Source organism: Takifugu flavidus, chromosome 6 (assembly GCF_003711565.1).
Source record: "Takifugu flavidus isolate HTHZ2018 chromosome 6, ASM371156v2, whole genome shotgun sequence".
Classification (NCBI taxonomy): Eukaryota; Metazoa; Chordata; class Actinopteri; order Tetraodontiformes; family Tetraodontidae; genus Takifugu; species Takifugu flavidus.
Window position 1 is genome coordinate 11,880,864 of NC_079525.1, and position 11,253 is coordinate 11,892,116.

Below are 11,253 nucleotides of genomic sequence, written 5' to 3' on the forward strand. Positions count from 1 at the left end.
CCGTGGCAGATGAAAACGTGGGCTGAGTCAGAGCAGGAAACTCGGTGAGGAGGCGAAGGAAAATGTCTGCAGTGGGGAGCATGCTGGAAAGCCTGACTGAGTCTGTAACACCAAGAGTGCATTCATACGAACAGAAAGTGACTGCATCCACAAGGCGTCTATTTTTGACATCAACCAGAAGTCCAAAAGCGCAGAGGAAGTCTGCACCAATCAGTGGCACAGTCACCTTGGCAGTCACAAAGTTCCATCCAAAACGCTGTCCACCAAAACACAACTCCACATACCTCACCCCATACGTGCGGATGGGGCTGCCGTTCGCTGCTTCCATAGGGGGCCCATGGGACTCGGACAGCATGTCCAACTTCGACGCTGGCAGGACACTCCTCTGAGCACCTGTGTCACAGAGGAACCGTCGTCTGGAGAGAGAGTCCTGGATGAACAGCAGCCTGCCAGTTGGCCGACGCTCATGGCTACTGCTGAGCGCCGGCCCTGGCGTTTCCCTGCGGAGGTGGGCCGGTGAAACTGCATGGAGGGCGGCACCGCCTGGCTTTGACCCCAAACCGTGCATGGAAAAAGCACAGCCCAGAAACCTGTTGATGCCGAGGAGCCGCTGCGGCAGCTGTGAAAGCGGGAGCGTTAACCACAGGACCGTCTGCGCCAGCCGGGAGGAACGCAGCCACATAGGTCGGTTGGGAGGCAAGGAAGAATTTATCCGCCTCAGCAGCAAGCGCACGGCAGTCCGAGATTGCTGTGTTGGCCAAAGCAGCCCGCACTTGGGGAGGCAGCAGTCGCAGGAAAAGCTGGATGAAGAGAAAATCGGGCTTGTGTTCACCCAAAAGATCTAACATTTTGTCCATTAGTTCGGAAGGCTTGGAATCACCCAGCCCCTGCAAAGAGAAAAGGCGGCTAGCCCTCTCCGCGTCGGAAAGTTCGAACGTTCGTAAGAGGTGAGCCTTCAAAGCCATACTTGTTCTCCCGCGGTGGCTGTTTAAGAATGCCTACCACTCTGGATGCTGTAGCACTCCCAAGAGCAGAAACCACATAATAATATTTGGTCTCATCCGCGGTGATTTCTCGCAGCGCGAACTGTGCCTCCGCTTGAGCAAACCACGCAGTCGCCGAAGTCTCCCAAAACTCCGGCAGCTTCAATGAAACTGCATTCGTCGCCATGGTCGAAAATAAAAGTCACTGAATGATACGTCCAGCGAGAGTCGGGGTCACCAGTGTTGCGTTTGCGAAGTAAAGGCAATACACTTAGATTTCCATTGACACACAATCGTGTGTGTCTTTTATTGAAACCACCACAAGAAGTAGGAAAAAATCAAATCAGAGCGGGAAAAACCACACCCCCGCCCCTCAACTCCCACGGTCCGTTAAAGGGGCCGTGCCAAATTACCTGACTTAGTTGTCGGCAAATAGCGCGAGCGAATGAGGAACTCATACATAGCAAAATGCTCAACAGGACTATGGCAATGGAACAGATATGAACAATGATGGTGAATTATGATATACAAGTGACCGCTACAATATATATATATATATATATATATTTGTGTGTATATATATATATATATATATATATATGTATGTGTGTGTATTAATGGATATCAACCTTTATAAAGCATTGTTTTATTTACTGGTAAAAAAGTGAATACCGGTACAGACAATTCAACAGCAACTGACGGTGAAAAATTACATTCACAATTTGGTGAATTCTCGCAGTCTAAACTTGAGATATGAACATAGAGGTAGTCTCTTATATTCTTAAAACAGGCTGTATTTTTTATGAAAGCAGCAAAATTAAAGCTGAATGGCTGCATTTCTGCCATACTTTATTTCTAAATAAGCAATGTATAAACCTGATTCTAGCCACTACATTAGTTACGTATTTATTTTATATGTGGTTCTTCCCCATTTGTGTCTTCTTCTAAGTTGTTGCTTGCCCAATTGCTAACCTCTCCCTTATCAAAATACCAGAAGACATTCTCTTAATGAGAAATCAAATATTAATTACAATGAGGAATAAAAATAAACTGACAGAATAGACAATCATAAGCACAAAAACACATGCTGTTCTGTGTTATATTAGCGTGTATTATAATTAAGGTCCCTCATTTCCTTTTGTGGGACATGTTTGAGACAGAAACTCTTCATCCTCTCCAATGATCTGTCACAGAGGATATTCTCCCCATAAACTGAAAGAGACAGAATAAAATCACTTAGATTTCATATCTCGACCTTCTGCCATATACAGTTGTACCTGCAGAACTGAAAACACAATGAATGTTTTTACTAACGTGTTATGCTTCTGTGAATTTGCTCTTTATATTCAAAGAAAAAAAATTCTATTTGTTTTACCAAAGATTTCCATCACAGCTACAACAAATATAATGGAATTACAGTTGTATAAGTGAGGAGCATTTTATTTTTAAAATAGATATATTATGTGCATAGGTGATAAAGCTTTTGACTGTTGGAGAGCTTTAAAGAGGTCTGGTTGTCGTATACACTCAGCAGGTAGGCCGTGTGTTACCTGTGGCTGTAGCTGGGGTCAGACTGGGTTTTCAGGAGCAGCTCTTTGATCTCATCAGGCGGGTTCAGGTTGTGAAGTTTAGCTCTCTCCCACCTCTGCAACCTGCTGATACCTAGGATTTAAAAGGGCCTTTAAAAACTATATTATTTGTTGGAACTAAAGTAAAGTTTTAGTTCAGATTTAGAGCGAAATCTGAAATACTACTGTTTTGTTCATCATGGTTTTATGTAAAGGATGTAAGTGTATTACCTGTGCAGGGGCCAAATCTCCAGTCTAGATCAAACTGCTGAAGCTTCTGCAGCTCCTCCTCGTGCACCACTTCAGCCTCTACATTACCAAAAGATGTCACAGTGCTACTACATAAATGTTTAAAGTACTAAAAATAAAGTGCAGATGGCATGTTTTATGTGGATTTAATTTATTCAACAGATAAATTAGTGTACTCATAAGAAAACCTGATTTTAATGTTCTCCACCACATTTAGCTTTCCTGTTTTGATGAGGTGCGAAGAGCGCCTCACCTTTCTTTTGCTGACGTGGTGGACTTGGTCTCTTTTCCCTTTTCCTCTCCCTCCTCGCTTTTTTCACCACCTTAAATGAATCGGTTATCAGCCCATGCTTCGTTGTCATGGTGACTGGCTAGAATGGCGAGATATATAGATTAATACATGCACATACAGAACACTCTATTATGGCTGTCAAATTACTCACAGGGCTACTGTGCAATAATTTAGATTAATCACAAATAATTTCTAAAAAGTCTAGCCAATGGAGGGCCAGTATTGTAAAACAAACCTCTTAGTGTGTTTACATCTCTTAAATCATTTTGAAACATTGTTTTGACATGAACATGTCTGCGTCTTTTTTTGAATATGTATCTCGCTATTTAAACTGTATTAGATATAATGCAACTTGGGAAAAATGTTGTGCATGTCGTTTAATAAATGGGCCATTAGAAAGTAAATATTTGGTCATTTTAAATCAAGTGCGCAGTTTAACGAATATGCTTTCAACTTTGCTGACCGCGCCCCAAAACACCGGAAAGACTAAACACCATCATCTAGTGGACTAAACAAGCAATTGTGTGATGTTTATATGCTATTATCAAACATTCAAATTCACTTTTGCAATTCATGTATTAAAATGTGGATACTTGGCTCACATATAGATGCAATTTTACCATACAAAATACTGCGATATTACAATATATGGATTTCCAACCGCTCCAAAACATTTCTATCAACATATGTCAGCCCCTTTTCTTTACCCTGAATTAAAGGAATAAATACATCCCTTTATAATAACAATAATCACTTGTGATGTGGAATCAAAATCAGTGAATCAGTTCATTTCTATTTCTCAAATTAATGACCCTAAAAAATATATTGCTTACGTCTTCGTGTCATTTTAAAACTTCGTGCTTCAGTGTTCGAATACCCAGACATACCTTTCTTTTGTGTAAAAATATGAGAATAAGCCTAAAAATTGACAATATGCAGAAACATTTACCAGCAGGACACAAAAACAAACGACTCGCAGCTGTTCTCTTCTTCTGCTTTTTTAAATTTCTTCTTCTAGTGTTTTTAAACACATTTAGTAGTGCAATACCGCCCCCAGCGGGTGTGGAATACAGACTGGACTGTAACGCCGTTTCTAAGAAGCTATTTTTAAGTCCCAAATTTGGATGATGCTGAATTATGAAGTTCTAAATTTTTTACCAAAAGTTGTGGTGAATTTTGATGTTTCATCATAAAATGAACGTTGTTGAAGCAGGGTCCAAGGTCACAAGTATATGTTACAAGATGTATCCAAGGTAGTTTTCTGTGTCAACTAGACTGTTTTTCTTCTCTTTTGAAGACGTTTCACCTTATATCCAGAAGGTTTCTTCAGTTCAGAACAGAACTGTAGAATGCTATAATGCTTTAATGCATCAATGTTTAGGCATTAATGGACATGTTTTTGTAACGGTTTCAAATCTGTCTCAGGTGTGTTGCAAAGTAGCTCTGCAGGCCCGTTTTCTCAGTCCAAATAAATATACATGCACAGCGCTATTTAGTAACAATCATAGTGCCACCTGTTTGGGAACGGGTAGCAAACCTTGTGACATTTGTTTCTTGATTCATATGAAATTTTTGGCTCTAATCAGTTAATGTGATCCATTGTTCTGTTTACGTTTGTGTTCAATGTTCAATTCCCTATCAATTAATTTAATTTCTCTTAGATATATAAAAATAGGAACAGGATTTTCAAAATGATATAGTCAAATTTCGACTTTGCCTTCTCTTAGTTATATTTCATAGTTTAATGGGTTTGAAGGTTCCTTCTCTGCCATAAATGCTTCTTCTATGTTTGTCTTTTTCACAATATTTGAATTTCCTGTAATCTCTTTTACATCTGTTCTCTGATATCTATCTGTTAATTTAATAACTGCTAATATATATTACCTAAAACATATAGATAAGTATGTACAGTATATATGGATATGGAGCCAAGGAGAGGGATGCTCAGTCCATGTAGAGAAGATTCTTGATGCACTTTTTATCTGGATTCCCAGTTTGCAGAGTGGTTTTGAGAGTAGATAAAAGTGGACTGGCGTCATTTCTCTGGTTAATGCTTCTGTGTGGCGTGGAGATGTAATCTGGTGATGCGAGTGTCTTTTTCAGTCTGTCCTCTCTGCCTCTGTCTGTCTCCTCACCTGGGTGCAACTGTCTGCCCCCCTCCTCGTGTCTTTAAACCCATATTGGTGTTTCACTGTCTGGATCACTGTTTTGGTGGCCTGTTCCTGACTGAATACAGCCACAAACCTGTTAAACAAACATTTGATATGTGTGAGTTTTCTGTATTGGAGTCCTGCCTAAATGGTTTTTCACAAGAGAGCTCCCTCTTTCTCTCTCCCTCTCTCTCCCTCTCCCTCGCTCTCACCCCCACCTCTCGGTCTCTCTCCTTAATATCAAATCAATACAATTCATTTTAACCTGATTAGGAGCCTCTTCCCATTTTCTTGGTATTTCCTGTGGCTGCCATATCTCTCCATTTAGGCTGCTATATTTCATAATCTAATCTAAAATGTGTGTGTGTGTGCGTGCGTGCGTGCGTGTGTGTGTGTGTGTATGTGCGTGTGTGTGTGTGTGTGTGAGAAAAGGGATTACCGTCTCTCTCACCTTGAAAATAGTCACCCACTTACGAATTCAGCCCTTTTTAAACTGATTCACAGGACCAAATATTTAAAGAAATAATCTTTATTCTAAAAGTTTGGTAGTTTAAATAAATTAAATGATGGCATCAGTTTTCAGAATGCTTGCATCAGTGTTTAGTGGATAAACTTTGACTTGAGCATCTCTGCCCTTAACAAATCTACACCATTTGCTTCTTGAATGAAACCCCTCACGCCTCCATCAGGCTGCTCGGCAGGTTTTTCCCTCCTTTTAGACCAAACAACCTTCTTGCTGTTGACCTTGGCGTCCTCACACACATTTTTGGATGAGTCAGTTTGTATTTTCCCATAAAACCCTGCTGAATATCCAGAGCAGCGGTTGTCACATGTGTCTCTCACCTCACAGCAAAACACAAATAAAATAAGAAAAATAATAAAATAGAATCAAAGTAGTCTAACAATGATCTCGGTGTGTGCAAGATGCTTCTTTCTTTTAATGACCATTTCCTGGCCGAGGAGTCGGCCGGCAGTCTGACCCAGGGACGACATCCTGGCCTGGTCAGCTCTGATTTTGTTAACGATCATTCCTGTGTCTTATTTCTTTTCTTTCACCCTTTGTGTCCATTTATCCACATATTAAACAGAAGTTTGTATGAACACGGCCTACAGAGCGCCTGTGTGGCGTTATGCTGAAGAGACCGCTAAGATTGAATTAGTGTGAAATGTTATGTAGCAGGATATGGTCATTGTGGTCTATAGACCCATGCATTTATATGCAATAAGGATGCTTTACCAGCTGTGGTCAGCCATCCGAAAAATGGACATCATGTTACTTAAAATATGAAATATTTATTAGCGCTTTACTATCCCACGGCATGAAGTGGAAGAACTCAAAGATTTGTGCTGGTAAATAGACCATTTTAGAAGTCAATAACTGGGTATTTTCACACCGGAACATTTAGAATCAAGGATGTGAGAAGGTGTGACTGCCTGCTGTGTCTTCAGCTCACAGATAAGCTGAAGAGACTAAACACAGTAGATAACGCCTTGAATAAAAGTCACAGCAATGAAGCTGGCATGGTCCTCATGGGGGCAGGAACTCTCCAGAAGAGCAGGAGGTGGGAAAGCACATATCTAACCATCCATCCATCCATCTTCTACCACATTTCCCTAAACGCATGTCCTCCCGCAGTCCAAGCTTTTAAGAAATGGCTTTTCTGACATCCTATACAGCCGAAGGTCATTCTATAGCTATAGCTATTAGTCCAGCTAAACTAATGCCCATTAGGGATCAGCTAACTTTAGTCATCAGGTTATTTATGCTGCTAGTAGAATCAGATCAAGAATCTTTTTCCATATAAACTCTATGTAGAATTTGTGCACAATTAAGGAACATTTTCAGTTCACTTTACAGTTTAGTTGTTACTCAAACTTTTGTGTCTCGGTCACGCGGATCAACACAGCTCAAAAAGCTGCCATAGCCTAACTGCTCTAAAAAGACAGTAAACACATTTCGTGGCCATTTCCTTCTTGTAATTGTAGAATGTCCAGGGCAGAAGGAGGAGGAGGTGGAGGAGAAGTGCAACTTGAGGAGTCATTATGGGGTGTCAGAGATCCACTGAGTGCAGGAGTAAGAGAGGCAGAAGAGGATGTTGAGCAGCTGGGATGCACAAAGGTTACGGGCGGAGAGCATCGTCTGAAGAGCACAGCACGTTCCTCTGTTTGCTCCTCCTCCGAGAACAGGTCCAAGCTGGTGGATACCTGCAGGCTGTTCTCTGGACCAGACAGACTGGAGTGATGAAGATCACACGCGAAGGCTGAAATCTGGCTTTTCCATCTATCTTCCACGCGTAAGACATTTCATCTTACTCGCAAACAGAGAACGTACGGCGGTTTCGTTTGTAGTCCAGCACCAGGGCTGCGGAGATGTGGTCGTGCATAACCGACTTTTTCACCTATGAAACCACCAAGTCAGTGGTGGTGAAGAGCTGGACCATTGGCATCATCAACCGCATTGTACAACTGATCATCATCACCTACTTCATCGGGTGAGTGTTCCGAGCACTTCCTGTTATTCTCCACTAAAGACCAAAGCCTGCATCTCAACTAAACTATAGTGGAAAAGCTAGCAATGTTTATGTCATTGAGGTGGATTCATTGTATTAAGTGGTTTAAAAGGACATCTGTGTCTAAATAAAGCATATGATAAACCCAGATTTACTCCCAATGTGTGTGCTTCAGATGGGTGTTTATCTATGAGAAAGCCTATCAGATCAGAGACACCGCTATTGAATCTTCAGTGATGACAAAGGTCAAAGGTTTTGGAATCTACAACGACAAAGTCATGGACGTGGCCGACTATGTGACCCCCACGCAGGTATAGACGTCACCAGGCGGAGGAACAGGTGAGCCACAGGGCCGTCCGCTCATGCTGCTGTGCTCTCTGCTTGTTGGTTTCAGGGAGCTTCAGTCTTCTGCGTCATCACCAAAATGATCACGACAGAGAACCAAGTGCAGGGATACTGCCCAGAGGTGAGCTGGGAATGTTGCTCTGTGGTGAACGTGTTTAAACTGTGGCAACTGCAAAAATAACAAGGTTAAACGAGGGTGCACTAATGTTTAAAAGAAACCCTACAATCTTACAAATACAGAACTGTATAAAGGCCATAAAACACTAAAATATATAAAAGCAGCAGGATTGGCGACCATAAGAACCTCGAGGGGGTAGAAATATTTATCAGAAATATATTTAGGCAGCAAGCCTTTTGAGGGATTTAAAAAGAAACAATAAAATCTTAAAATGAACCCTAACAGAAACAGGAAGCCATTGAACACAAACGTCAGGATCACCTGCCAACCATCTCTTAATGAAATCTTTGCAAGGGTGTCTGATGCCGAATGATTTTACTCTCCAGGCTGAGAAGAAATACATTTGTAAGCAGGACAGCGAGTGTAAAAAACACCTCAACAAACCGGGAAGTTACGGTAGGATCCTCTCCTCATTATTACAAATGTTACTACTATTATTGTTATTAATGTGAGGGACCAGCCGGCGGAATACTGCTATATATTTCTGAGCACAAAACCCATGTTGTCGTTATTCTCTGGTTTTAGGGATTCTCACAGGGAACTGTGTTCCCTTCAACAGCACAGTCAACATGTGTGAAATAAAAGGCTGGTGTCCAGCTGAGATCGATACCATAAAGACGTAAGAACTTTACAGTAGCTCATCTTTCTGCCCCACCTCTCTGTTCGGTCGTAATGTGCCAGTGGTGCTCACTAACACCTCCTTCCTTCACATCCTTTTCTCCCCGACGCGTCCTTTGACTCCCTCTCAGGATACCAATGATGGAAGTGGAGAATTTCACCATTTTCATTAAGAACAGCATCCGCTTCCCGATCTTCAACTACACCAAGTGAGTCTGAACGTTAATGAGACGGCGATGCTAGCGATGAGACAGGACGTAACCTTCTCCCTGTGCTCGTCTAGAGGGAACTTCCCCTCTACCATCACTGACGATTACATCAAAAAGTGCAACTTTGACACGGTCAGCAACACCTACTGCCCCATCTTCAGGGTGGGAGATGTCGTCCGCTACGCAGAGCAGAACTTTTCTAAACTGGCAGACAAGGTATCTCTGCCTTTGCCTCTGTGCAAGGACACAATGGGAGACACAAAAGATGTCCTGTTAAATGGTGTCCTCTCACAAATGTCCTAGGGTGGAGTGATTGGGATTAAGATCGGCTGGATTTGCGATTTGGATAAGTCAGATGACCAGTGCAACCCGTCTTACTCGTTCACCCGACTCGACGCCATGTCGCAGAGGACTGCTGTCTCACCTGGCTACAATTTCAGGTGATCCTGCACAACCACGTGACTCCAGCCGTGCGCGCTGAACGTGTCAACAGGCGACCGTGTGGTTGATCCACTGAGTCTATGAAACACACACTATAACCCAATTTCCTATCTTGTCTATAGTCCAATCACTTTAATTAGATTTATTCCCTGCCCACATTTAAACTGTGATTTGTTATAACCAATTTAATTCACCCTCACAGATTTGCCAAATACTATAAAATGGAGAACGGGACGGATTACCGGACCCTGGTCAAAGCCTACGCCATACGGTTTGATGTTCTTGTCAATGGAAATGTGAGTTTTTGTGCGTATATTGTGCGTCAAAAACAAATCAGCAGCTACTCTCATGGGCATAAGAGCCCAAACACACATGTGGAAAAACATTTTTGGCCTTTAGAGGTTATTTAAATAGTTTTTTCTCTTTAATACGAGCACCCCACTGTTTTTAAGCCGTGGTCTGATTACAGAAATTGATGATCTTTATGAGGAAAAGTGCGTTGAAACCTGCTCTTCTGTTGCAGGCAGGAAAGTTCAACATGATCCCCACCCTCATCAACATGGTGGCGGCCTTCACCTCAGTGGGAGTGGTGAGTTTTCCTGCTGCGATCAGTGGAACCACAGCACACACTCCTTTACCACGTGCGCTGACCACAGTCATATATGTTACACGTATGTATGTATGTAGGGGACAGTCCTGTGTGACATCATACTGCTGAACTTCCTGAAAGGGGGAGAGCAATACAAGGCCAAGAAATTTGAAGAGGTAAACCTTCCAGTTCTCTTATAATGGCACTGTATATACAAGCATATTATTTCCTTCACCTCTTTTGCACCACATGCAGCGTGGCGATATAGTGGCCCATAAACGTGACTCTCTCTGGCTCTCTCTAGGTTTCGGACAACCCCCTGGACAGCCAAAGCAGGCTTTACCGCTCACAGCTTTCACTCAGACACAACGAGACCATCATGAAGTCCAGCGACTCGGGGGCTTTTTCTATCGAACATTACAGCTAATGGGGCAGGAAGCAACTCTTGACAGAAGCCAAACTTATTAACTTTATTCCTGTTTTCGCTGCAGCATGGATGAAGAAAAAGGCCATTTTTAAGGCCAATGTATAAAGTCATTGTAATGGATGATAATGTGGTGATTAGAATGTATACAACAAATATGGGTGGGCCAAATTTAACCTTTGACCTCAGCATGGTAAGCATGCAAATGTTTATATAGCACCAGTCTTCTGTCACCTCCCTCTGGCAATCATTTCTATATTCTATATATTTATTAATTGTGTCACTTTTTTGCGGACAACTTAACATTTATTGGCTGGTGGACTAACACAACACTCATTGCTTGTGTGTATTTGATGACATTTGCATTCATATTCCTGCTTGTCCTCGTTAATATCATAAACGGAATCTATTCCAAACAGATGTGAATAATGTTGACATGAACACACAAAAGTCCTGCATAAACACACAATATTTTACATTAGTGTGGGCCGACATTTAAATGCGATTTTTTGATTTCACTTAGTGAGCTACAAATGGAAGGCTGGGAGCTTGAGAAAGAACTAAAGTATATATTAAAAACAGGGTATTCAAATAATATATCTCAACACACAATCAACACATGCACTCATAAAGGGGGGGCTTCAAAGCGAGTAAGTCGCCTGAGCATCTGGGGGGTTGGTGCCTTGCTCCAGGGAAC

General features: G+C 42.0%; 2 protein-coding genes across 4 annotated transcripts; one reads left to right on the top strand and one right to left on the bottom strand.

The window, feature by feature from the left end:
• Positions 1-1,613: 1,613 nt before the first annotated feature.
• pold4 (DNA polymerase delta 4, accessory subunit) lies at positions 1,614-4,103 on the bottom strand. 3 transcript variants are annotated; one of them, XM_057036600.1, is made up of 5 exons: positions 4,042-4,103; positions 3,054-3,171; positions 2,783-2,860; positions 2,534-2,645; positions 1,614-2,195 (listed from the first exon to the last, which is right to left on the bottom strand). In XM_057036600.1, the coding sequence occupies exons 2-5, from the start codon at positions 3,160-3,162 to the stop codon at positions 2,171-2,173; spliced, it is 324 nt and encodes a 107-aa protein (XP_056892580.1). In that variant the 5' UTR covers positions 3,163-3,171; positions 4,042-4,103; the 3' UTR covers positions 1,614-2,170. The 3 variants fall into 3 exon arrangements, with proteins under 3 accessions (XP_056892580.1, XP_056892579.1, XP_056892581.1); XM_057036599.1 differs by having other exon boundaries at positions 3,980-4,095; XM_057036601.1 differs by having other exon boundaries at positions 3,926-4,053.
• A 2,895-nt stretch (positions 4,104-6,998) lies between these two features.
• p2rx3b (purinergic receptor P2X, ligand-gated ion channel, 3b) lies at positions 6,999-10,976 on the top strand. The gene is made up of 12 exons (XM_057036940.1): positions 6,999-7,734; positions 7,928-8,063; positions 8,147-8,218; positions 8,602-8,671; positions 8,801-8,894; positions 9,025-9,102; positions 9,177-9,318; positions 9,406-9,542; positions 9,746-9,839; positions 10,067-10,132; positions 10,231-10,308; positions 10,437-10,976. Exons 1-12 carry the CDS (start codon positions 7,613-7,615, stop codon positions 10,557-10,559), a joined length of 1,212 nt encoding a protein of 403 aa, XP_056892920.1. The 5' UTR covers positions 6,999-7,612; the 3' UTR covers positions 10,560-10,976.
• Positions 10,977-11,253: the final 277 nt, after the last annotated feature.

Excerpts from the sequence above, each read along its gene's own strand:
- pold4 (XM_057036600.1), bottom strand. The coding sequence starts at position 3,162 with ATGACAACGAAGCATGGGCTGATAACCGATTCATTTAAGGTGGTGAAA. Across the intron at positions 2,861-3,053 it reads ACCACGTCAGCAAAAGAAAG|AGGCTGAAGTGGTGCACGAG; the intron begins GTGAGGCGCTCT and ends TTGGTAATGTAG. Across the intron at positions 2,196-2,533 it reads GACCCCAGCTACAGCCACAG|TTTATGGGGAGAATATCCTC; the intron begins GTAACACACGGC and ends TGTCTCTTTCAG.
- p2rx3b (XM_057036940.1), top strand. The coding sequence starts at position 7,613 with ATGTGGTCGTGCATAACCGACTTTTTCACCTATGAAACCACCAAGTCA. Across the intron at positions 8,219-8,601 it reads TGCAGGGATACTGCCCAGAG|GCTGAGAAGAAATACATTTG; the intron begins GTGAGCTGGGAA and ends TTTACTCTCCAG. Across the intron at positions 9,319-9,405 it reads TTTCTAAACTGGCAGACAAG|GGTGGAGTGATTGGGATTAA; the intron begins GTATCTCTGCCT and ends CAAATGTCCTAG.